This window comes from Doryrhamphus excisus, linkage group LG20 (genome assembly GCF_037039965.1).
Source record: "Doryrhamphus excisus strain RoL-2023G ecotype Guam linkage group LG20, RoL_Dexc_Guam_v1.1, whole genome shotgun sequence".
Classification (NCBI taxonomy): domain Eukaryota; kingdom Metazoa; phylum Chordata; class Actinopteri; order Syngnathiformes; family Syngnathidae; genus Doryrhamphus; species Doryrhamphus excisus.
Genome location: NC_136376.1, coordinates 10,361,270 through 10,386,745, shown reverse-complemented (window position 1 = coordinate 10,386,745; position 25,476 = coordinate 10,361,270). Strand labels below are relative to the sequence as shown.

The window sequence follows — 25,476 nt, the reverse complement described above, 5'->3', positions numbered from 1 at the left end:
GCCCGAGGGTGGAATTGAACCCTGGTCTCCTAGTCTGCGTGCTAACCACTCGACCGCCGTGCCGCCCTCCTGCTTTCCTAATATAGTTAACGTTTTTTTTTTGTCCCGTACCAAAGTAGAAGGTGATATGAGCATCCAATGACATAATGGGTACCATAGTAAGTGTCAATATAGTGATATGTATAGCACATCATGACTGGTTCAAGACTCTTCATCCTTGTATTTAGCAAACATCAACTGCTTGTATTGTTTCTTGAATTGGCTCATCGTTGTGCATTGTTTGAGCTCCTTACTCAATCCATTCCATAGTTTGATTCCACATACTGAAATGCTATGGCTTTTTAACGTAGTCCTAGCATAGAAGTGTTTCAAATGTAGTTCTTCCCTGAGATCATATTTCTCCTCTCTTGTAGAGAAGTATTGGATGACATTTTTAGCTAATTGGTTATTTTTAGCCTTATGCATTTATTTTTGCTGATTTAAAATTAACTATATCAGCAAGTTTAAGTATTTGTTAGAGATATGAGACATTACCTGCAACCCTCACAAATTGTTCAGTGTAGCTCCCCAAATCCATACTCACCATCCATGGTAAGAAGGTACTGTGTGAGTAGTGAAAAAAGATACCAGGAGATGAGTCCCTGGGGTGCTTCTGGTCAAGTGTGATGCTATATTGACTGGGCCGCACATTTTTGAGACCTGAACCCAATCAAGTATCTCTGTGACGTAATATTTCCTCAGCGCCGCCGCCATGTTGCACAACAGGCTGTTCAGGAGTTAACCAGTGACCCAATCTAGGTCAGGAGATCCCAGGAAACCCTTAGATCTAAGACTAGCCTTTCTTTCCCACTGACAGATGTGCTAATAAAATGAAAAGGCAGGAAGGCCACTTTGATATTATACACATTTCTTTGTTTTATTTCCAGTCAAAAAAATGCTAACTTCAGAAGATTAGTTTGATATCTTGTTCAAATATTCAATATTTTCAATTTTTCAACGTGATAATGTTTATTTTATTTCTACAATAGCCAGGGGTCAATACAACATTTTTTTGTTGTATTACACTATGCAATCAAATGTTTTCAACTGTAATATTCCATTGACTGGATTCCGGGATATGGGATTTAAGTATTCCCTGCATTTATTTTTTGGAGCAATTGATTTTATTTTTGTTATCTTATCCAGCTACAAAAGATATGCAAAATATTAAACACCTTTTAGTATATGCTGCAATTTTACACACTGTAAATTACAACCACAATAATACATTGTTAACATTATTAAGAGTGTTTGTAAAAATCTGATGTCTTTTAAAGGTCATTACTCCTATCAAACCCCCCACACCAACGACTGCATTTTCCATGCACATCAGTACTGATGTCTACCAGCAGATGGCAGACTTACCCTTTTATTTAATCTTGAGGCTAAAAGGAGTGAAATGTAGAATTGCATTATTTGATAATATGCAAAGAATTCATCACAACATGAAGTTTGACGTAAACACGCCTCATGCTGACACTCTGCAAGTTGTTAGATCAATTTATGAAACTGAAAACTCCCAAATCATCTTTTCAACACCGGATCATAGTTTATACAGCAAAGACTACAGACACAAGTGACGTGTCTTATAGGTGATGAGATAACAGGAGGGGGGATGCTCTGCTCCGTGCTAAGAATACAGGGGTTGTTTTGTGCATGTGTGCGTGCATGTGCGTCAGGAGGCTGCCAGAGAATGGGCCTGAACAAAGGTCACATGTTCTACCTTAGATTATCTGAGCATGATAGAGGAAGGGCAGAGAGCGAAATAAAATAAACACACACGTTATCAAAGGAACCTAAAGTCTTGCAAAGCAGGGCATATTTGGCGCAGAATGCTGAAGTCATCATATCTTTATCTTGAGAAAAAATGCATTTGAATTACTGCAACCTTTTTATTGTAACATGAAAAAGTAATAAACATACAAAAGCCCCTTAGCAGGGCATTGTAATATTAAGATGGGCTAAATTAAAGGAAAGATTGTAAAGGACTTAGACCACACCTTCCTCCGGGTCCATGTGAGCGTTCCGACTGGAGAAGACGTCAGCCAGCATGTGTTTGGGAATTTCAGAACCACGGACTCTTAGGGTGTAGCAGGCGTCCTCCACTTTGCCCAGGCTCTGACGCAGCGTGTGCAGTTTCTTGGACACCTCATAAGGACCAGTGTTCCCGATGAAGGAGAAACCATCGTGGATCTGGCGCAGGAACTGGCTCAGCTGGAAGGGCGTGTCGATGTCGCCGTTGCCCACGCTGCTAATGCACAGGCGCATTAGCTCTCCTGTCAGGTCTGCTATGCCGAGCAGGTAGTCTGAGGGCATCACCTGGAAGGTCAGGACCTGTGCTCCCATTGGCAGGGTGTCAGCAGAGCCCTGAGGGCAACACAAGTGAGAAAACAAGTTAGAAAATTAGAGCAATTTACAGTACAGTGATTGTTACAATATTCAGATCAAAATACAGTGGATGGTGCATATGGCATATTTAATTAACATAAATGATACTAGGCTGGGCTGCACGGCGGAAAAGTGGTTATCGTGCAGGCCACACATCTTCAATTCCACCTTCGGCCATCTCTGTGTGGAGTTTGCATGTTCTCCCCATGCATGCGTGGGTTTTCTCCGGGTACTCCGGTTTCCTCCCACATTCCAAAAACATGCTAGGTTAATTGGCGACTCCAAATTGTCCGTAGGTATGAATGTGAGTGTGAATGGTTGTTTGTCTATATGTGCCCTGCGATTGGCTGGTGACCAGTCCAGGGTGTACCCCGCCTCCTGCCCGAAGACAGCTGGGATAGGCTCCAGCAACCGCTGCAACCTTCGTGAGGACAAGCGGTAGAAAATTAATGAATAATGAATTCAGGCTGCACGGTGAAAGAGTGGTTAGAGCGCAGGCCTCACAGCTAGGAGTCTTGAGTTCAATTCCACCCTCGGCCATCTCTGTGTGGAGTTTGCATGTTCTCCCCGTGCATGCGTGGGTTTTCTCCGGGTACTGCTGTTTCCTCCACATTCCAAAAACATGCTAGGTTAATTGGCGACTCCAAATTGTCCATAGGTATGAATGTGAGTGTGAATGGTTGTTTGTCTATATGTGCCCTGTGATTGGCTGGCGACCAGTCCAGGGTGTACCCCGCCTCTAGCCAGAAAACAGCTGTGATAGGCTCCAGCACCCCTCGTGAGGATAAGCGGTAGAAAATGAATGAATGAATAAATGATACTCCATCATGTTGGCCTTGTTCTGTGGATCTAATTTTAAACCAAAATGTAATGCTATCTTAATTGGTCCAATGTGGAAATTGATTCCACTGTTTTTGAGTTAGGCTGGTAGAATACAAAGAACTGAAAACATAAACTCATGCACTTTGCCTTTGGCAGAGGTTACAAATAAAGCAATAGTGTCTCCCAGTGTATGATGTTCTAACCATAGTGCGATTGTAGAAGAGGTCTCTTTCTTCCCAGCCCCGGGCCTTGAAAATCAAAGTAGAAGAACTTAACATGGACATGAAATCTTCTAAATGTTCAAAGAGAGAATTATGTGTGTCTTTGCCAGCATGTCTTGTAGTCATTCAAAACAAATCCATCATTTTAATATGGGACTTATTCTGTTAAGAGGCAGGAAATTCAGTGTCTTCAGCAAACTACTAAGCATGTTTGTGGAGTGTGAGCGGAAGCAGGAGAGAACCTAAACATGCACTGTGAGAGGATGCAAATTCCACTCGGAATTCCCAACTAGAAACCTCTTATGCAGTGTTAAATAATACACCACTGAGCTGCCACATTTAAATCATTATCCTGTACAAGTTCCGCTCTTACAAATATACCTTGTCTCCTTTCATGAACACCAGCTTGGCGTTGATCTCCTCCAGACTGATGAGGCTGCGATGACGGATGTAGTAGTGGAAGGAGGCGGCCTCCACATACTCCTGGATTCCTGATGCATGAAAAAAAAACAAAGAAATAAATGCAACAGCATCCACAGCTGCTGCATCGCCTGGCATTATATATGCTAGTGATGCAATTTTGCACTGGATTTACACAAAACTAGAAAAAAAAAGAATGCATATCAAGCCGAGAGTGCGTAAACACTAGAGGCTATCTGGAGCGTATAGATCATAGATGCAGATAGTGATTCAAACCGGTTTCCTGCCACTGTCTTGTGATTGAACAGTGGCCATTTTCTGTGTGCAGGCTGAGATGACCCCTCATTTGTTTTCTGGCTGTGTAAACAACAATCAAATAATCACAGGACGGAAGACTTTGTGTCTGAAGTTTACTTTTGAAGCAGCAATTGAACTTCAAAGGGGCGTACTATCTCACTCCAGTTAACCACAGTGAGCGACGCACAGCCGGTACGAGGATGTGCTTCGCCTCTACTTCGGTCTAACATGCATTGCTCTCTCTCTCTGTCTGGGGTTCATAAGGGAGAGCAGCTGAAGCATACTTGATTGTTTTTTTGTTTTTTTTTTTAGCACTGTAGCATCCTGCAAAGAAGGTGAAACATACACGTCATCTATGTTTTCATGTAAGGTTCAGTTAACATTTCTTAGTAGACCTTAACGGTGGAAAGATGCTTTGTTTACGTGCTTGTAATGTCTGATAAAACACCAATGCAGTTGAACAGTACTTATCTGTGCATGGTTCCTTTCTTGTAAACCAGGGGTCTCAAACACGCGGCCCGCGGGCCAAATGTGGCAGGACACTAGTTTGAGGCCCCCGCCTTGATATGAAAGTTTAATGTTAGTGCGCCCCACGCAAGTTTGATATGGATGCTGTATGGTATCATGTACCCAGAAAAAATTATTACGTTTGATTAATGTTCATGTTAAAGGTTAAATAACTGTTAATAGTTATCCTCCCTATCCGTGTGGAAGTGGTAAGTTTTTGGCTATTTAAGTTTAAAGGAAATAACTTGAAGGCTACCGTTAAGGTCGCTAGCTCTCTAGTTTGTGAGTTAGCATGTGTCTCAAGACCCTGCAGTTGCGCAATATGTTGTAAATAAAGAGTATAAATGTGACTATAGTCGTGTTTTGTCAAGTCTACAGGGCTCTAATAATGCTTTGTTAATTTTAATTTTAAAAGAAATAATTTGTCTACCCACCAACTATATGTGGTTTCTTAAGTTTTTATTATTTGCCGTTTTCTTATTATTATTATTATATTTATTTATTTATTACTGATTGGTTGATTTTCTTTATTCTTGATTTGTTTATTTATTCTTATTTTGTGTAGAAAAATAAAAAGTAAGATATTTGAGTACACTGGAATGTTTTATCAGAGCTTTTCTTGTAGAAAATTGGAACCAAAGCGAATTTTTTAAAAAAATGTTGTTTTCAATAAATGCGTTTTTTTGTTGTTTTTTTGGAAAACCTGATGCGGCCCAGTCTCACCCAGACCCGAGCTCCAGTGGCCCCCAAGTAAATTGAGTTTGAGACCCCTGTTGTAAACTTTGTATTACACTGACGCAATGATAATCAAATGTATTAAAATCAACACTAAGTGTTCTTTATGCTTGTTAACATATCTAATGCATGTAATAAAACATGCTTTATTTGTCACAAGCTTCCAACATGCTTGTGCAGAAGTAGCCAATAGAAAGGAAGATTGATCATTCATGAATATGCTGCAATGTCACTGATTCCAATATTACGGCCTTGAACATCGGCCGATCCAATGTCAGCATAGATGATACATCCTTTTTACGTGTCTGGTAGCATGGAATGTTTAAGTGTTAAGCTTGATTCATTACTTAAACAGAATAATACTAGTCAGTCACAGTATGTCAAAAACAGACATACTTCTTGATGCATCTGGTGTATAGTTTTATCGAAAATCGGCATAATGTGACTCGCTCAATGAAGCACTTGAACCATTGCTAAACATGCTAGCACACACTGTTGTGATCATGAGGGTTCTGCAAGTTCTGGCGCAGAGTCTGTAATGGACTGCTTGTATCAGAATGCCATTATAGGAGATTTTAGATGCAGGCCAATATAATCCATTATCACATACTACAGTATTAATTGGCCCTGTACCCTAGAAACCACCCATGAATGATACGAGAAAAGGCCGAAATGATACTGTGTCAAAGCCCAGGGCAGTGATACTGATAAAATATAGAGTTTAACCATGTCCAGTATCACTCAGAGCGCGCTGCTCTGGTATCGTGCCCGTGAAACAACCAATCAGAGAACAGCGCACGAGCGTGAACACACAGCGTTTGTTTTGCTGCCCAAACTAGATTAATGGAACTTTAATTGTCAGACATTGATAAGATAAGAATGTCGATAAAATATTATTGTTGAAATATTTTTGAAATTATTGTGTTTACACTGTTTAGATATAATACATGTAATAAACTGAAAATTTTCAGGAAACAAAATGGTCTTTTGATTAAATAGTACGTGATAATAAGCTCATGATTAAATAGTATGTGATAATAAGATCATCACATGGTTTGTCTGGTATCAGACCCAGTATCATGCCCCCAAGTGTCAGTATCAGATACTGGCGCGCGGACCAATTTTCGGACCAATATGCGATATCAATATTTGATCGGGACACTAACTACGATGGGGAATAATCAACACCAACTATGTTAATTCTAAACAACCAACTTTTCACAAAATAAGTGCCTCAAGGCATGCCGGACGCTATAATATATTCTATTTTTTTTGAATATTTGAAACCCCTTTTTGAGCAATACACAATGGATCCCAGACTCTCCATCCAGCAGCCCCTTGGTAAATTGAGTTTGAGACCTTTGCAGTAGGGGCATTTTACACAATACTAAATTGCATAACACTCCCGTATAGAGTATATGTTTGACTGGCAGGATGGTTCACTGTGGAAAATCCCTACCACTTGCATACAGTATGTCTTGGGCCGGTGTTTAGCACTTATCAAAGTGCAGCACTGACCTGTTATCAGCAGCAATTAGGTTCAGATTTTGCCCTCAATATCTTTAATGGCCCATCTGTGAAACAAGTGGAGCCACTACACCATGCCTGGAGACTCCATGTCCAGATTAGCTGCAAAGCCCGTGCAGGGAAGCTCTAATAAAGATGATAAAAAATGGAGAGGGAAGCGGGTCTAATTGGTGAGAACTGCCACTGGTCACGTCACAGAGGATGCAGCATTGATTCCAGAATGACTACAATCTAAAAATGACTTCCCCCCACAAGCTAGATAACAGCTAACCATAGCTCCCAGAAACAGTTTGCCTCAAATTCTGTAGACATTTTGGCTGCGCTAACAAAAAAACTGATAGTGATACAAGTGGAAAAACAACTTTATCAGAGGGTGTTCCTGTTTTAAAAGCAGTCCTGCACCAAGGTCACGCTCTCACACAACCAGTCAACACCATCCAATTAGAGCACGAGAGTTAATACTAGAGTGGTAGGACTGAAGAGTCATGTGCTATCATGTCTGTTTGTATTCAACATTAGCAGTTTTCAGTACTATAAGCGAGTACAGGACAAAAGTGTGGACACACACAGCACAAGAGAAGGTCCCAATCCCATTAATAAGGCACGCCTGTAAGTGAAAACTATTTCAGGTGACTACCTCATGAAGTTGAAGTTCATTGAGAGAACACCAACGGTTTGCAGCGCTTCACGTTTCTTTGGGTACATAATTCCATGTGTTCATTCATAGTTTTGAGAATCTACAATGTAAATAGTCGTGAAAATAAAGAAAAAACATTGAATGAAAATTGTCCAAACTCATGAGAAGCCAAAATCTTTACATAAGTGGCACCACCAACTAACCGGAACTGCGTTCCTCATGGAATGGAATGGCCGTTATTGTCATTATACAAGATGTACAACGAGATTGGAGAGCTTCTCCTTTCAGTGCAGTAGTCAAGTTAAAAAAAAGTATATAAAAGTAGAGTAAAAAAGACAATTTAACAAGATATATACAAGATATCCAAAATATACACATAGTATTGCACAGGAGCATATGCAGGAGCAGACATATTGCAGATATATTAATTTTAGTGCAATGATAAATGGGTCATAGTGCAAATAATGACTGGTGTATACAGCTGAGTAAAGTCACATATGAGTGTATTGTATTGGGTTGTTAAATAAATAAATATGATTGAGGTAGTAACAGAGGCAGTGATGGAAATATTGCACATTTGCATTACGCTAATGACCGGGCTCGTTGTATGTCTGAGTTATTATCATCATGGAAATCTGACCAGAACTTGGCTCACGGGACCAAGTGGGGTATAAGTCACTGTTGATGCACTTACACTACTGATGGGGATGTCATGTCAAAAAACCCAAACTATCCCTTTAAGTGTTTTTTTATTGTGCATTTACTTGGTCACCGAGTAAAAACAAAAGGCGGGATCAATGAGCCGGACATGCAAGTCACCTCCACAAGCCCGGGTAGTGTGTATTAACACCGTGGTGCAAAACAACTCCACAAGTATGTAGCCCAGCCGGTAACTAGTGGGAGTCATGGCCAGCGAAAGCACGAAAGACAACAGGACGGAGACACACCATTTGCGGACCGTTTTTTTTTTTTTTTTATAAATGGGCCCAAGGCACATTGTAGAAATAAAATCATCAAAAACGACAATTGAAAAAAATAGAGCAAAGCAAAAAAGGCAAATGTTGATGCTACTAAATAATAACACAAAGATTTATCTGTATGCATAAAGCTTGCACATGGGTCAAGGCCAATAATGCAAATTTGACAATGATGTTTGATGTCAATGCTCAAATATTCTCTGATCAAAAATGTCTTTGTCAAACAATGTCTGCACCACAAATGAAAACTTACCTGCCGTGAACGCTCTGTGAAACTGAAAGATATCCTCTCCTTTCAGCTCTTCAGCAATCTGACCAATTTTCTGTCTCACTCCATCCAGTTTTCCATCTGCCTCATTCAACACCACCTCAACATCTGGAACACTTCAAATTAAAAAAAAAACAGACAAGATATTCTGCATGTTACCTTATAAGTAAACATTAGGTCTTTCTAGGGGTGTCACCAGATCTTGTAACAAGATTTGTCGTTTGTATGTCGATAACAGGACAGCCAGAAGCCAACCAAACTGAACTAAGGCATCGCTATTATGAATGATAATAATATCAGTAATATGGAAGTGGCAGTGCACAAAGCATCATTGGCGTACTATAAACCTTGCAATCTAACCCACCTTGGGGGTCAGCGTTTGCGTTTTACTTGTTGATGTCCAAGCATAAGAAGGATGGGAAGGAACAAAACAGAAAGATTTATCTGTTTCTTTGTGTCAACATTTGTTTCTCACATTTTGCTGAGAATGCAAGATAATGAATAATGCATGCATCTTCATGGACAACATTGGAGACATATTGTGTACAGTTGGTGTAAAGTGTAATTTAATGCTAGTCCTTTAAGTTGTGGAAAATTGTTACACTTAACCATACTAGCAGAGCAAAGGGATTCTAGGGATTTAACGTGACCACACAGTTAAGACTTCTTTCCAACTTCACTGACAAACACAATTTCCATACACGTACCTTGTCACCCTGTGCAAAAGAAAAATTGTCCTCTTGCTCTCTATGGTGACATCTCGACTGATCTTGACAAGGCGCTCGTATTTGTCATGTTTGGTGTCAAGCTCCTTCTGGAAGACTTTAAAGAAAATGCACGTAAATGACAAATATTCAGGTGAAATGTGTCATCCATCCAAAAAGGATGCAGATACTACCTTTGAAGGCTGCAATGACAGGCGAAGACACATCAGCACTTGCTTCACAATGCTGAGCTGCATCAGTAACCTTATGCGGACATCCTTCAGCTGTGAAAAAGGGAAAAGTGCGGAAAAGGGACAGATTATGTTGCGACTACTTCACTATCAAATTTTCTAGAAGCATTTCAACTGTATCATCAAAATAGTCACTTAAGGCTCTGTCCCTATGAGTTTTGATCTGGGATACAATGAAGACTTGAAAGAAATGCATTGTCCTACACTGATTAGATGTTGCTATTGGTGACATTTTGTCGGAGTGTAGTGTAAACAAACAACGAACATGAAATACACTTGTACCAATTGATGTTAGCTTAGCTGCTAGATGGTTATATGTATGTGCAACTGGAGTGAGTAAGTAAGAGTTTCAAAATCTGAACTTACCTTCTCGCTTATGCATACCTTCGGCGTTGCTATACACTGCAAACTAGTTGAAGTTGAGCTGTTTAAACTGGTGATAATGTTAAGTGTGCAAGCTAGCGCAGTCTGTAACTTGACTGGGGGCTTAATTAGATCGCCTGAATAATGTGTTGGATTTATATCTAAAATTTATAATCACCGGCTGTACTGTAAATAAATGTAAATAAATATACAGTGATTGAACAGATAATTAACTCTACGTGTTCTTTCTGTTCAGGCAGTCCGACAGTCTTATTTTTTCCGGGGCCTCTGCGTCCTTTTACTACATCGGCGGAAGTGTGTGGAGCGGTGCATCATGGGATATGTAGTCATTCAAGAAAAGTAGGGCATTCATCCAAATGCGCTTCCTCAAAGTTCTTAATAGGGTTTTTATTGAATCAGCATTAGTTTAGTTGTTTGTTTTTGTGCTTGCGTCATTATTTAATTTTAATAAAAATCGACTTTATAATCATTATAATCAGAAACCATAGCTACACCCAATGTTACAGGTAATTTAAAGCGTCTGAAATGTCATCGGACATGAACACTTGTAGTATCACACCTGTCCAAAACCTGAACCTGGAGGTAGTCCAACTTGTATTCTGTGCTGTTTTGTATATGAGCGGGTTCAAAAGGTGAGCAAGGAGTATTTCACAATGTAGCTTTCTTTTTTGTCCACCTCAGACAAAAACAGGCTGTGGATCTATCTCATCCAATTCAGAATCTTGTACGAAACACCTACTTTATCATTTCATTTTCCTTTTTTTACATTTATTTTGTTAATTATGCATACTTGTATTTCCTTGTTTCCTGTCTGTTTGGCATTACCCTGTTCTGGCACGATTTACTTAAACTTGATGCCAATGTGTTTAATTTTGTCTAGATAAAAAAATGTAAATAAAATCTCAAAGAAAAAAAACAACCATCGGCATCACTCGGATAAGCTCGACGACACTTCCTGTATTCGGCAATCAAAATAAAAGCATATGACGGTACCACATCCTAGCTTGACATTTTTAGTTCTCAAAACGTGATGTTTTTTCTTTTGTTGGGCAGCAAGAATCTCATCTGTGCAGAGAACACAAGATCGCAGACAAAGTGCTATTCTCGATTGCTAACCTTTGTTGATCAAATGACTCCATAACCCCTCCTCTTCCAGGGGACTGTTGCAGACTGCCTACCTGCAACATGCCGACCGGTGCCTACTTGACTTTAACTGCCATTGCACGGTGCACATGTTGTCATCCACTGCAGAGACCAGCGTATTTTTAAATATAGTTCATGCACTGCAGCATTGTATACATTGAAAATGAGGACTGTTTACACAAGGTGTATGGTAAGGTTGCAAATATAGATTTTTCTAACTGTCATTACACTCATGGAATCCAAAACTGTCCCCAAAAGAAAGCTTTAAATACAGTGCTCAGTTACAGTTTCAGTTGTAGGAATGTCACAAATGCAGGTCAGGAATGAAGACAACACGGTGCTATGACGTAGAGTGGTGTTGCCTTCAGGAACTCCCCAGTGGACTTTCAAGTAGAAAATGGGCAAATATCACTGATTCCAATAGCATTTAATAGTGTTTACATTTTTCAAGCTTACTGAATGATTCTGTTATTTTTTCTTTTAATTTAATGATCATGGTTATAACTAGAATATAACACATGACAAAGAGTTTAGGCTATTCTTAAAATGTAACAATATGCAGTATAAGTACTGTTTAATTTTATAAGGTGACATATCAACAAAATAATAACTTCATCCCCTTATTCACTGTTGCTATATAAAATTGTTTGAGCAAAATAAAGAGTACAAATTAAGTAAACAAAAGCCAAAACTACAGTTGGCTTTCATTCAAATCATTTGTCTTTATGCCCCTTTTGTATGCATTGAATTATTCACTAAGTTACTAAAATATAACAATAAAAAATACAACATACATGTTTGAACAACACCGAACAAACACATTTATGAAAATATAGATGATGACTGAAAATATCGATGACATCACGCTAGCATCGATAGGTATTACCTATGTATCACTAATATTGGCATTTGGATCGATCCAAATGCCCACATCTACTCCTCATCAACTCGCACAGGCACACTCAAAGAATAATCGTCCCGTATTTATATCACAACAAGAGCAACGGTTTGCAAATAGGTTATTTTTTTAGTTCCTTACATGTAAATCATGTTAGCGCCTCCTTTGGCATCGTCTTTGATTTACGACTGGCACGTGTCGCCAGTGTTTTCAGCTGTCCGACGACCCCGAACTCAGCGCGAAGGTGAGGGCGTGGCTTCTCCGTGACGTCACAGTGGGTTGGCCGCAGACAGACTGGGAACACAGAACGTCGCCATGCACTGTCCGTGGACCCACAGCTAGCTAGCAGGAATGCCTCATGAAGACCTCGACCCAGGCCGCGTTGCTCCCTCCGAGCCATACACCGTCGCGTTATTTCTTAACCTCAAGATGTGAAGAAGTAGCGAGTGTTATGAAATGCCCGGCTTTTAAGTCTTGTTTTCGGCTTTCGCCCGGCGTAGCGTGGCAGAGGCGGTGGATCGCGTCCAAAGTTGTCGGTTAGCAGGGCGCGTGTGAAGGATTGGAATTAAAGGCGCAGTGCACCCCCTTGTCGCCGCAAATATGGAGAAGCAGCAGCAGCAGAACGACTTGGAACGAGATCGCCAGTACTGTGAACTTTGTGGGAAAATGGAGAACCTTTTGAAGTGTGGGAGGTGTCGCAGCTCTTTCTATTGCAGCAAGGAGCATCAGAAACAGCACTGGAAAGAGCACAAGCGCATTTGTAAGGAGGCGGACAAGACGCAGCCTCCCAAACAGAAAGCCGAGCAAGAGCAGCCACCCGGGGATGAGAAGACGCCGGATAGATGCCCGAAGAAGAAGGATAGCCCGGAGCTGGCGGACAGTAGTGCTCCTACGCAGCAAACCACAAACATAGAACCACATGGGCTTAGCGAGGAGGGCTCCAATAATACCTCCCCACCTAACGGACAAACTACTTCATCCCCGCAGAAGCTGGCCACGGAGTACATCGTCCCGTGTATGAACAAGCACGGCATCTGTGTTGTGGACAACTTTCTGGGCACAGAGACTGGACTAAGTATCCTGGAGGACGTCAAGGCCCTGCACAAAACGGGCCGGTTCACGGACGGCCAGGTGGTGAGTCAAAAAAGTGACTCCACGAAAGACATCCGTGGGGATAAAATCACTTGGGTGGACGGGAAGGAGGAAGGCTGTGAGAAGATCCGCTTTCTCACCACACGCATGGACGACTTGATAAGACATTGTAACGGCAAACTGGGCAACTACACAATCAATGGAAGGACTAAAGTAAGTAGACGGATGTCCGCTTTCAATTGATGAACTTAGTGTGCTTGCGGGTTTCAAACCAACAACCAACTTCAAACCAATCATGTACACACAGGAACTTAAGCACTCGTACAACCTGCAGCTTCCTCTATTATCTTTGCAATGCATTAAGGGTGCGTTCACACTTTTAAATTTTGGTCCGATTTCTAGTACGGGTTGTTTAAACAAGTATGAACACAGTAGAGCAGGACCGAACCGAGACTGAGTGAAAGGTGGGTCTCCGTCCGCCTGCCAGGGGGCTCTGGTCCTGAGCGAGGCAGACGTGAGCACCAAGAGACCACAAAACTCTGGATATGATGTCATCAAATGCGACCGTAACCATAGCAACACCCAACAGAAAGCAGAGTGAAAGTCATCAGTTGATTGTAAAACCAGAAGTGTAAACGCGGTGGTTAAACGTACCTTTCAACAAATGACTTATTAGTCATGATCGTTCCTGGCAGAACATCCCTGGAACATTTTTGGGATCATTATATAATTTATACCCTTTTCATTACATTTTAGCTCGGAAAACATATGTCATAGAAAGAAAAAAAAAACAAGTGTATATGACTTGGACCTGTGTATACTATTAAGACCATGCAATATGTGAAAAATGTGATATACACTGCTTTAAAGTAGATATCAGTATATCACTCTTACTCTTGATAAACACATGAAACCAAAGGTTAAACCATACAACAGCAATGAAATGCATCATAAAAGCATTATTAAGCAGTTAAGTATTACATATGTTAGCAAGTTAACTTTATTGTTATGTTAAGCTAAAACAATGTCCCAAGACTGGCTCAGACACAGCTAAGCAAATGTAACACCACTAGGCTGCTGCAAACATGTGACAACAAAGTGATAGATAATAAGCCCAGGATGTATGGGACATTGCCTTCATCTATTTCTAATATTAAAGCTTTCCCACCTCCACAGATTGCAAAACAATACACTTGTACACAGTACACATCTACCTAATGTTTTTCAATCCAATCCACTTTATTTATATAGCACATTTTACAAACAGAGTTTCCAAAGTGCTGCACGGACTAGTAAAATAAAAAGTAATAATCCAAAACTAAAAGATAATTTAATAAATAAAATAGTAAAATATATATTAAAATATTAAAAACAAGAAGCAAAGCAATAAAAGTATAAAAAAAATAAAACTAATTAAAATAAAAAGAAAGAACTAAAAGACACAGGACCATACGACTCACTTTGAGTTAAAAGCCAGAGAATAAAAGTGACTTAAAGCTTTCGATGTTGGGGGGCTTTTTTACTTGGGAGGGGAGAGAGTTCCATAGCTTGGGGCCAACCACAGAAAAGGCTCTGTCTCCCCTGGTTTTAAGTCTCGTCTTGGCCAGTTTGCAGTCTCCTCCAATTTGAGTTCATGTCTATTCAGTATTCTTAATGTCCAAATAAACAGCCCTGTAGTAAATTCTACTTTTTCTGTGCGTGGTTACCATTTAACTTGTGATCAGGATACTCGCCAAAGGTCTTAAGGGAGTGATTTTAACAGAACAAAGAAATACCGATACTGAAACCACTCTCAGTAATAGTATCACAAACTCAAAGCAGCCAAAAGATAAAAACTCGAGATTACTGTCTAACTTGTGAAGGTTTTTACCCCACGTTTTGTTTAAAATTTGCATCAAAAAGAGCGTTTTTGGATTTTATGTCAAACTTTTTTTTTTCTACAAATGTATTTAAATTTCACAACATTGTCCCACATCCACTTATAATTCCGTTATTTAACATTTAAAAACAAATTACCCCTATTAATTATAATGTCAAAACTAATTGCAAGCCCTTTGTGAAGTCAGACAATGCTTTAACCTTTGACAGTGATTTCTGACATGGTAATTACGGCGCACAGTGCACTGCACTGCTTTTAATATTACCATATCAACATGCAAATCATTTTAATAGTATGTATGCAGTTTTCTGATTTGTTCCCTCTCTCACTGTACCAACTGAAAATTGATCTAATTAGCCTTGAATATATATACACTCAACCCTTCCATTTTTCATGGGCTGAACTCAAACATGCAACAGTTTTTCAATGAACACCAAAGGTCTAGTTCTCTACAGTATTATTCAGAACGTCTTCTTTGCTGAGATGATCCATCCACCTCACAGGTGTGGCATGGCAAGATGTTGATTAGACAGCATGATTATTGCAGCGGTGTACTTAAGGCAGGCCACAATAAAAGGCCATTCAGAAATATGCAGTTTTAATGTATTGGGTATTGTGGGAGTGGGGTCACAGTGTGACAGCTATTTGCCTCACACAGTGCAACACATCATCTTCATGAGTTTACAGATCGTGGTCTGTGGAATGTTGGTCCACTGCTTTTCAATGGCTGTCCAAAGTTGCTGGATACTGGCAAGGACTAAAACAGATTTAGGCAAGTTTATCAACAATATTTGAGAGAAATGGGTCTTGTGTGTACATAGAAAGTGTTTTAGATCTTAGAGTTCAGCTCATGAAAGATCGGAGCAAAAACAAAAGCAAGCAAAGTTTATATTTTGTTGTGTAGTTTGAGTTAGCTCGGCAGTTTAACAAATATTTATTTTCCCTTTTTTATTCTTAAGATGCTGCACATCTTTGAAGTGATTCTCATGTGGAAAACATTTGTAACGGTGATAAATGACTGAACTGTGTAGCTGACCGTGACCTCTGAAAACGCTATACAAAGGTGGCAGGCTTCAATTGGTACACACACACACACACACACACACACACACACACACACTGACGTTTGCATGTCAGCTGTGTGGGGTGAGAGGATGCTGTGGGCGGCTTCACTTTCAGTGAATTGTCTTTTCCATGAAATAACTGTTTATTGACACTTTTCAACCTTGTTCCAGTTGCCCCTGCAATTAGTCATCTGTTTCTAACGTTACACTCTTGTACAGTATCACCCAAATCCACCTTGGTTGAATTGTATCACTATGTTAACGTCGAAAAAGTAAAAAAAATGATTGCGTGAATTTATATGCATTTCAAAATTTAAATACCTTAGATCAGGGGTCTCAAACTCAATTTACCTGGGGGCCACTGGAGCTAAGGTCTGGGCAAGGCTGGGCTGCATCAGGTTTTCCAAAAAAAAAAATGCATTTATTAAAAACAGAAAAATGAATAAACTTTGCTTTGGTTCCGATTTTCTACAAGAAAAGCTCTGATAAAACATTAGATTACATTTATAAGAAATAAAATAAACAAATCAAGAATAAAGAAAATCAATCAGTAATGAATAAATATAAAAATAATAAAACGGCAAATAATAAAAACTTAAGAAACCACATATAGTTGGTGGTTAGACAAATTATTTTTTTTCAGATTAAAATTAACAAAGCATTATTAGAGCCCTGTAGACATGACAAAACATGAGTATAGTCACATTTATACTCTTTTTATTTACAAAATATTGCGCAACTGCAGGGTCTTGAGACACATGCTAACTCGCAAACTAGAGAGCTAGCGACCTAAACGGTAGCCTCCAAGTTATTTCCTTGAAACTTAAAAAGCCAAAAACTTACCACTTCCACACGGATAGGGAGGATAACTATTAACAGTTATTTAACCTTTAACATGAACATTAATCAAACGTAATAATTTTTTCTGGGTACATGATACCATACAGCATCCATATCAAACTTGCGCGGGTCGCACTAACATTAAACTTTCATATCAAGGCGGGGGCCTCAAACTAGTGGCCGCGTGTTTGAGACCCCTACCCTAGATAGAGTTCAGCTGTTTAAGGATCTGTTTAACACATCTAGACTAAGCGATTGGAAACCACATCTCTCTTGAATGTGTACGCTTACTTTGTACATTGATCGGTTATCGGCATGGTTTTTCTACGCACACTCCACCCCCCCATGGAGGACTCGTGTCACAGCCTGAACAATAATAAATGGAAAAGAGAAGACAAAACCAGAGGCAGGGAGACTGTTTCATGCTACAGAAGCTGAAATAAGTCATTAAAAGTGTATTGATAAAGACTAAGTATACCTGTTTAGCATTCTAGAAGAATCCAGTTTTGATGAGTCGGCTATTACCATGTAGCATTCTCTTCCTCATTAATGCATGGCATGGCTCAGGCGGTAGAGGGGTCGTCCCGTAACCAGTAGGTTCCTTGTTCGATCCCCGGCTCCTCCAGAGACCATGTCAAAGTGTCCTTGAGCAACACTGAACCCCAAATATCTCCTGTTGAGGTGGTTGGCGCCTTGCATGGAAGCCTCCACCATCAGTGTGTGAATGGGTGAATGAGAGGCATACATTATAAAACGCAATGTTACTCGGTCATGTTGAAGAGTCAGAAGAGCAAGCAGTAAGTAACAATTTATCAGCGTCCTTTATTTTGTGTAAGTCGTGGAACAAAAGCGCTTGCATACAGGGAGCGGGGTTGCTTATAGCAGTTTCCCACATCAATTAGTCGCCACAATAGACGTTAGCATCGACTGATGCTGTAGAAAACGCTAAAATGCTAAAGCTACTTACCAGTGAGAGACATCTTCAAGTAATCTATTTTCCTCAGAAACATCGGACTGTCCAGTCTCTACTTCTGGATCGGATTTGGTATCCAACACATACGGCTGTGTGTTAAAAGCCGATATTTTAACCACTACCACAGCTGAGTGGGTGTGCCTGCAGGCGGGCCGTGGGTGTAATAAATTTAAAACACACCGTTTTTGCGGGAGCCACAAAATCCAAGGAAATACAGCTGAATAGGTGCAGATTCTGGAAGAACTATAAAGCTCTGTGTGCTGGATATCGTGTGTAGCTGCTCAAAGATGAAATGGCCAATATTGCTCCAGTAGGTGCACAGCGTTTGGCCAACAATGGAATTAGAGATGGTGCACGTAAACAAGGATTTGACATAGAAGTGTGAAACACCGAGACCAAACTGTTTTAGTGCATACACACATCGTCCATGACTCTTATTTCTCTTCCAGTCTCAACACTTGCCAGGTTCCTTTAAAGAGATGTCAGCAGTGATTTGATGCAATAGTTTGGTGCTACTAAATATTAGTGGGGGAGGAGTAAAGCAGAAAACCGATAGCCACACCATGTGCTATTTAAGGGTTCTCCCCTTATCCAGTTGCCTTTCACCTGGCCTCTTCTCAAGCACACATCCCAGCACGCAGTGAAGCACCAATGAGAATGTGACTTTCTTACCTGTTGCCCTGGTTGCCTTAGCAAACACCCGACTTGGACTGTGACTCGTGAAAATGAGCATGACTTGCACAACTCTGAAGGCCGCATATACATATCAATGCCTCAAATGCAGCTGACACAATGTAAGCAGATTACGAATTGGGAAAGATAGAGGAAAAACATGACATTATTTGAGGAAAAACATGACATTATTTGATGTAATTGTTTCCATTTCCCTTCTTCACTTGATGACATTGTAGTAGGTTACAGGCTGCGGCGTGGGCTTGTTTCTCTGTAGCTGCATGCTGAAGGCTTTCTGTTCATTTGCATTATCACTAAAAACTTTTTTTTCTACTCTCCAACTTAAATGTCTTACTACCCATACACTCTTTTAGCATACAACAGCATACAAAAAAGCATACAACAGGGGTGCTCACATTTTTCTTTCAATGACCAAATCCCAAAATCTACCTCCTACTCTAAATATAAAAAATATATGTTTTGTAAATGAGTATTTGTGGACATTGTACATGTTTATCGGGGTGCCTTTTTCAGCAAGCAAGTTATAAGTCGGCATGATTGATCTCCTACTATGAAACATATATATGAAAAAAGTCTCATTTTTATATGTCAAATTCACAGTTTCAAAGTTTACACGTAATCAAAGGAGTTGGTGTCATTTACTAAATAAATAATAAAATAAATAATAAAATAATTCACAATTCAGTTCAATATGGTAATATAGATAAATATAGATATAATTCCTCAATAATTGTGTACATAACCTGTACATAGTATCTCTGTCGAAATAGCTGCATAGCATTCATTAGACACACAGTTCATGTATTATGTCTAGTTAGCAATCAAACATTACCGATATACAATACGGAAAAATAATTATGCAAAAGACAATGTAGCCGAAGTGAAGGCAACATATAAAAACGTTTTCAGCAATGTGCACATTTTCCAACTTGTCATGAAATAATAATTTAAGAAACGTAAGTGTAAAAACACGTATTTCTATAGTAGAGTTCATGATGTGAAGCAAAGGCATCAAGCAGTTGTACATAACTAGCCTTTGCAAGTGCAGGTATAGCTTTTGTTATATAGACATCTTACCGCTACATTTGCAATCGACTGGTAGCTCGCGATTGACATAATGGGAACCCCTGGCGTAGACAGAATGATGAATTATCAGCAAGCGGTTATACCACAAACACGAGCTATTGCATTGCAAAACCTTGCACAGTGCAGATATTAAGTACAGTGAACATAAGAGGATTTCAAGAGTAACTATTCAAAGTCAAAGTAGCATCAGACAGATTATACTTGGCAACAGTTTTATTGAGTAAGATACAGATATTTTGGGTCGGACGGACGGCATATTTATTTGCAGATTGAGCCAATTCCTGAATAGATGGTTCAAATGTATTGTATAAATTCAAGTACATACACAACTATATAGAGTAATCTACGCTAGACTGTCATAGGCATACTAAGTGAAAATGTAATCTTTAATCTCACACTACAATGTTTGTAACCCTGAAATATATTCAACTTCTGCAGCACTGTTTCTCGTGTTGTGACCTATAGACTGCTCTTCTAAAGAAGTTGACCATTGACCTAAATCTTAAAGCACTATAGCATAAGCGGGCTAGAGGAAGTCATGTGTTGCTGGGTCCTCTTGAGTGTTGGGTTATTTCTCTATAGGTTGTGTTAGCCTGCTGTTCCTTCCGCTATACCGTCCTTGCATGTCAGTAGCGCCAACATGTGTGCACGCCACACCTCTTTTCTGGCTTATTGTTTGGCCGTCTTATAAGAGGGGGTGCAGAAATATTGCAACTGGAGTGCAAAATTAGTCAAAAATATGTCTGGAGATCACTTTTTTCAAGATTGGCACAGCAACAATGAATTAGTGCTACGCTAACAATTGCAACTTCCTACACATCATATCACCCTTTTTAAGGAACTAAGCTTTGTTGTTTTTTATGTGCTATACAAGATGAATCAAAAAATTGGCCCTGGCTTTTACTTTGTCTGTGTGACACTTCAACAATGAAAACATGCATTTGAGTGTTCACAAAGGCTTCATCTTTTAGTTTTTTCTAAAGGGACTAGTTAATACAATTTGGAGTCGCCAATTAACCTAGCAGCATGTTTTTGGAATGTGGGAGGAAACCGGTGTACCCGGAGAAAACCCACGCATGCACGGGGAGAACATGCAAACTCCACACAGAGATGGCTGTGGGTGGAATTGAACTCAGGTCACCTAGCTGTGAGGCCTGCACGCTAACAACTCGATCAACGTGCAGCCTAGTATCATTTATCCTTTTCATTCATTCATTTTCTACCGCTTATCCCCACAAGGGTTGCACAGGGTTGGAGCCTATCCCAGCTGTCTTCGGGCCAGAGGCGGGGTACACCCTGGACTGGTGGCCAGCCAATCACAGGGCACATATAGACAAACAACCATTCACACTCACATTCATGCCTATGGACAATTTGGAGTCGTCAATTAACCTAGCATGTTTTTGGAATGTGGGAGGACACCGGAGTACCAAAAGGTCTCCAAGCTGTGTGGCCTGCGCGCTAACCACTCGGTGGCTGTGCAGCAGTTATTATTATTATTAATGAAAATAATTTCTCTACATTTTTATTACTGATGCAGCCAAAGCAAATTATTCTATTCAATTCAAACATATTGACCTTGGACTCAAAATAGCATACTTCATGAACACAGAAAGATGTGTATTATTTTTCCAAGCAGTGTTTGGATGTGGTTTCACTCCTGTACCATTGGCAACCGTAACGTATCGGTGACTGATCCCATTACAGAATGAGCTAACTTGACTCACCCAAGCACAAAAAGAAGTATTAATTTAGCTCTGCAGTCACTGAAATGTTGGATCAATAAGCGCACCAAAAATGTATCGTCAACTCTCTTTTTGAGTTTCCAGAACATAGCGCCGCCTGGCTGATTGAACGGCACTGTTTGTGTAAGAAACGTCAGAGGATCTACCTCTTTTTCCTATTTCTTGCTGCTGACTAATGAGCTTCACAACAGTTCCTTGTTGTTCACAGCTAACAACTTAATCATTGTCACCTACAAGGGTTCCCTTTGAAGCAAGCTGTACTGTATAGACAATGGTACTGCTATTGTTTCATAAATTTATTGTAGGACTCAAATATACGTTCAGTTGCAGTTGCTGGGTCACTTCCAGTGATCGGACAGATGGGGTTCAGATGTCCTCCGTTGTTTTTCCAATGGGGTATTAATTTGATCTCAACAACACAAGCAGGACCCTATTACATTGCTTTTCGGGGGTCCATATTTGCTACTAGATTGTATGATGCAAGAACACCGCTTTATTTCCAGACATTTTTGGTTTAATCAGGTGAAGGCGTGTGTTCTCAGAGTCTGATGTTCCTCCTCTTGTATATGTTACTTTTTCCATCTTATGATGGCTGTATATTTATGGTGTTTATTGAATGCTTTTACACTTCTACGGTTGGGGCATTTAGTGGTTTTGTGAGGTAATTTTATCTGCATTGTCTATTTTCATGAGCATTCTTGAGTTCTTATAATACTTGAACTTTGGAGCGTGTTCATATATGGCTGTACGCAACAAGAGAGACAGGTTCCACAGCCACATGTATCTGTGTTTCTTGAACTTTTTCCCCTTTATGATGATTATGGTTTTCCCCAAATCCCCATTTGAATGATTTCCACATGTGAGAACACTGCATGCATGCAGCATGTTTGATCTCACATGACTTTTGGCTGCGGATATGTCTGTTTGCCACCCCATCAGTTAGACGTCTAACCCACCTCCGTGTGGTTAGTGACTTTAAAAAAGTTATAGTTCTGAACATTTGTTGTGCTTTTCTTGTTTTTTTTACTCACATTTTGTCTCCCACAATGTTATTCCTCTTGCCTACAGTGTCCATTTCCATTACATGCAAATACATTATGGTAAATCATGCATATTAGACAATGGTGTCATTACATCATCACCACCAGAAATAGATTGGAGTCCTGTGGGACTGTACTACTATATGGTACAATAAAGTGCTGTTTATGTTTTGGCTCTGGAGCAGAGTGCCAAATACAACTATGACCACAGCTTTAGCCTCTTATCTAAAATAAAGTCATTTGTATATTTTAAGATTTCATGCCAACATGAGAACATGGATGCTAGAGCACATTGAAAGCAATTTTACCTCAGCCAATGTTATTTTGGTTTTTAACCAATAATTATAATAAAACCTAATTATAAATAATATAAAATAAATTTAAAAAATAAAATAAATAAAATAATAATAAATAATATTATAATAAAACCTATAACCAATAAAAAAAAAAGTTTTTTATGTGTATTTTTTCCCTTAATGCCACTGTGGAAAATGCTATGTATGAATTCTAGTCAGCTTAGCTGTGCTGTTTATGATATTGCATTAAATGTTTAGTTGTGTGGGAAAATGATTACTGCAATGTGGAGAAAAAACACACTTTTATTATGAAGAATCTGACCCCTGCTTTTTCTTGTATGCTTGTGAATGCCCGTCGGCCGCAAGAAGCCGTGCTTGTGGAATGTAAACAAATGGCAAACGCGGTCATTCTCCTAATGAGGGCCACCAAGGAACGTGGAAGAGCAAGTAGCTAATAGAAAAAGACGCTCAAACGGGAAGGGACAATTCTGTAGTCATTTTGTTCAAATCAGATGTCTTACCGCTATCAGAAGTGAGAGCTGTCCATCAGGTTTGTGCTGCTACTGTCATTGTAAGGAAACTTAAGTTGGCCACTACATACAGTATGTCCATATGTCTTGACTGCTGCACACCTGTCCTTAATTAATTTAATTTGAAGGGGAAAATTGTGCTTCACAGTTTTGACTTTGTGGAGTTCACACCTCCAGACACCAACAGGTTCCATGCAGCCGATGCAGCTTGAGCCGGCAGTTATGTGAGGGAGGGGTGACACCGAGGAGTATCAGCCAACCTTCCTCACGCTCTGCACGTAGCATGACCATTAAAATACAACTCGCTCTGGAAGAAGGCCAGAAGTCAAAGTTTACCGAAGTTCAGCCCTCTCCTCTTCTGTCTCGGCTCGCGTCCTCTCCTTTCTCACTCTCTCTCTGTCTCTTGCAAGCATGCTCGTGCTCATGCATACAGACAGGTTATCTTTTTCTGTTAACACGCTCCTCGCCCATCACCTTGTGCCACATCAGTATAGTACAATTTACAACATTAACATTTAGTTTGTAATCCCTAATAGTACTGTAAATTCTGGTGTACATATAAGCTGAACCCACTCAATTTATAAAACAGATTTGTTTATACATAAGCTGCATGTGTCCATGCCAAAGTTGCATATTGTGGTACACACGAGTGAGGTCCAGCAAGCTCTTTATTTGACAGGAGCCAATCATGAGCTCTGAAAAAAAATAATGACAAGCCTAGCAACCCATAGGAAATTGCAGGAGATCATTACTTAACACGCACGGTTTATTCTTACCAACAACATTAAACTCAGCACACAGCAACTAACACACAAACGTTGTACCTAAGAAAAATAGACACGCATATCAATATGGGAAAAAAACACATTTTAAAGTTTTCATATAGAAAATGGTGCTGTAATGCAGCTTCTGTCTCGAAGACCCGGAGCCCAAAGCCCAGAGAGAAGCTGATGTCATTGCAGCACCCCAATGAATGCCTTGATCAGACGCAAGGCCCTTTGGGATTTTTTTTAGTTTTAAGTTCATATTGGGGCATGTTGGTATGTACACATTTTGAGTATTAAGTTGCTGAGTGATGAATGTAGTGCTGTTGACACTGTGAGTCGAAGTGTTATACTGACCCCCACGGACTCCCAATGGGTTGACAAGCTTGTTGTAGCTCATGATTGGCTATCGTTTCCACACTGACTCGCAAGAAGTAAGGGATACATTACATTACAAGCTGACTGGCTAAAATGTAACATTGCTGATATGTCCTTCAGTGTGAGTTTGTCTATATGTGCTCTGTGATTGACTGACAACTGCTGTACCGCCACTCCAACGCCCACCAGCAACAGTGTGAACCACATCAGTATCACTGTATTTCACTTACATACAGACCCACATTTGCAGGGGAACATGCGCAATTTTAATAACACTTTGATGTTTTCTCCCTTGCCAACAATCAGCCTGTTTTATAATAATTAGGGTCCAGGTACTTTCTGCTTATATCCTTGCTTTTGGCTATTTTCTTTTTATTTTTGACTAATAATCATTTTAATGTTCTTGTCTTCAGGCAATGGTAGCATGTTACCCTGGAAACGGGACCGGTTACGTGCGCCATGTGGATAACCCCAACGGCGATGGACGCTGTGTCACATGCATATATTACCTTAATAAAGATTGGAATGCCAAGGTATGTGAGTGATGTGTTGAGGAAACTTGTTACCTCCACATTAACCTTTGAACTCAGTAATCAAGATGAAGCTGTAATGATAATGTGTGTGTGCGTGTGTGTGTGTGTGTGTGTTGGGTAAGTGACTGTAGAGGACTGAACACTGAAACTGGAAAAATTTATAGGGGTGTCACAAGACGCTAAGATGTCTTTAAGGCCCGCACGGTTGGAGAGTGGTTAGCATGTTGGCCAGTCAGTCAGGAGATTGGGAATGCCTGGGTTCGAATCTCTGCTTGTGCATCTCTGTGTGGAGTTTGCATGTTCTCCCTGTGCATGCGTGGGTTTTCTCCGGGTACTCCGGTTTCC

At 40.0% G+C, this 25,476-nt stretch overlaps 2 protein-coding genes across 3 annotated transcripts in view; one reads left to right on the top strand and one right to left on the bottom strand.

Moving 5' to 3' along the window:
* Positions 1 to 908: 908 nt before the first annotated feature.
* On the bottom strand, positions 909 to 10,454 carry tsnax (translin-associated factor X). Its single transcript, XM_058058515.2, has 6 exons — positions 10,160 to 10,454; positions 9,737 to 9,826; positions 9,546 to 9,660; positions 8,824 to 8,954; positions 3,852 to 3,961; positions 909 to 2,406 (listed from the first exon to the last, which is right to left on the bottom strand). The coding sequence occupies exons 1-6, from the start codon at positions 10,173 to 10,175 to the stop codon at positions 2,029 to 2,031; spliced, it is 840 nt and encodes a 279-aa protein (XP_057914498.2). The 5' UTR covers positions 10,176 to 10,454; the 3' UTR covers positions 909 to 2,028.
* Positions 10,455 to 12,496: 2,042 nt separating this feature from the next.
* egln1a (egl-9 family hypoxia-inducible factor 1a) overlaps positions 12,497 to 25,476 on the top strand; it is a 21,796-nt gene continuing 8,816 nt past the window's right edge. Inside the window, exons 1-2 of one of the 2 annotated variants that reach the window (XM_058058205.2) lie at positions 12,501 to 13,523; positions 25,012 to 25,131. In XM_058058205.2, the coding sequence (XP_057914188.2) occupies positions 12,819 to 13,523; positions 25,012 to 25,131 (825 nt within the window). In that variant the 5' untranslated portion in view covers positions 12,501 to 12,818. Of the gene's footprint in view, positions 13,524 to 25,011; positions 25,132 to 25,476 lie in introns of both variants that reach the window. The other variant, XM_058058206.2, reaches the window with a different exon arrangement.

Excerpts from the sequence above, each read along its gene's own strand:
- tsnax (XM_058058515.2), bottom strand. Across the intron at positions 3,962-8,823 it reads TCACAGAGCGTTCACGGCAG|GAATCCAGGAGTATGTGGAG; the intron begins GTAAGTTTTCAT and ends TTCATGCATCAG. Across the intron at positions 2,407-3,851 it reads TGTTCATGAAAGGAGACAAG|GGCTCTGCTGACACCCTGCC; the intron begins GTATATTTGTAA and ends TGTTGCCCTCAG.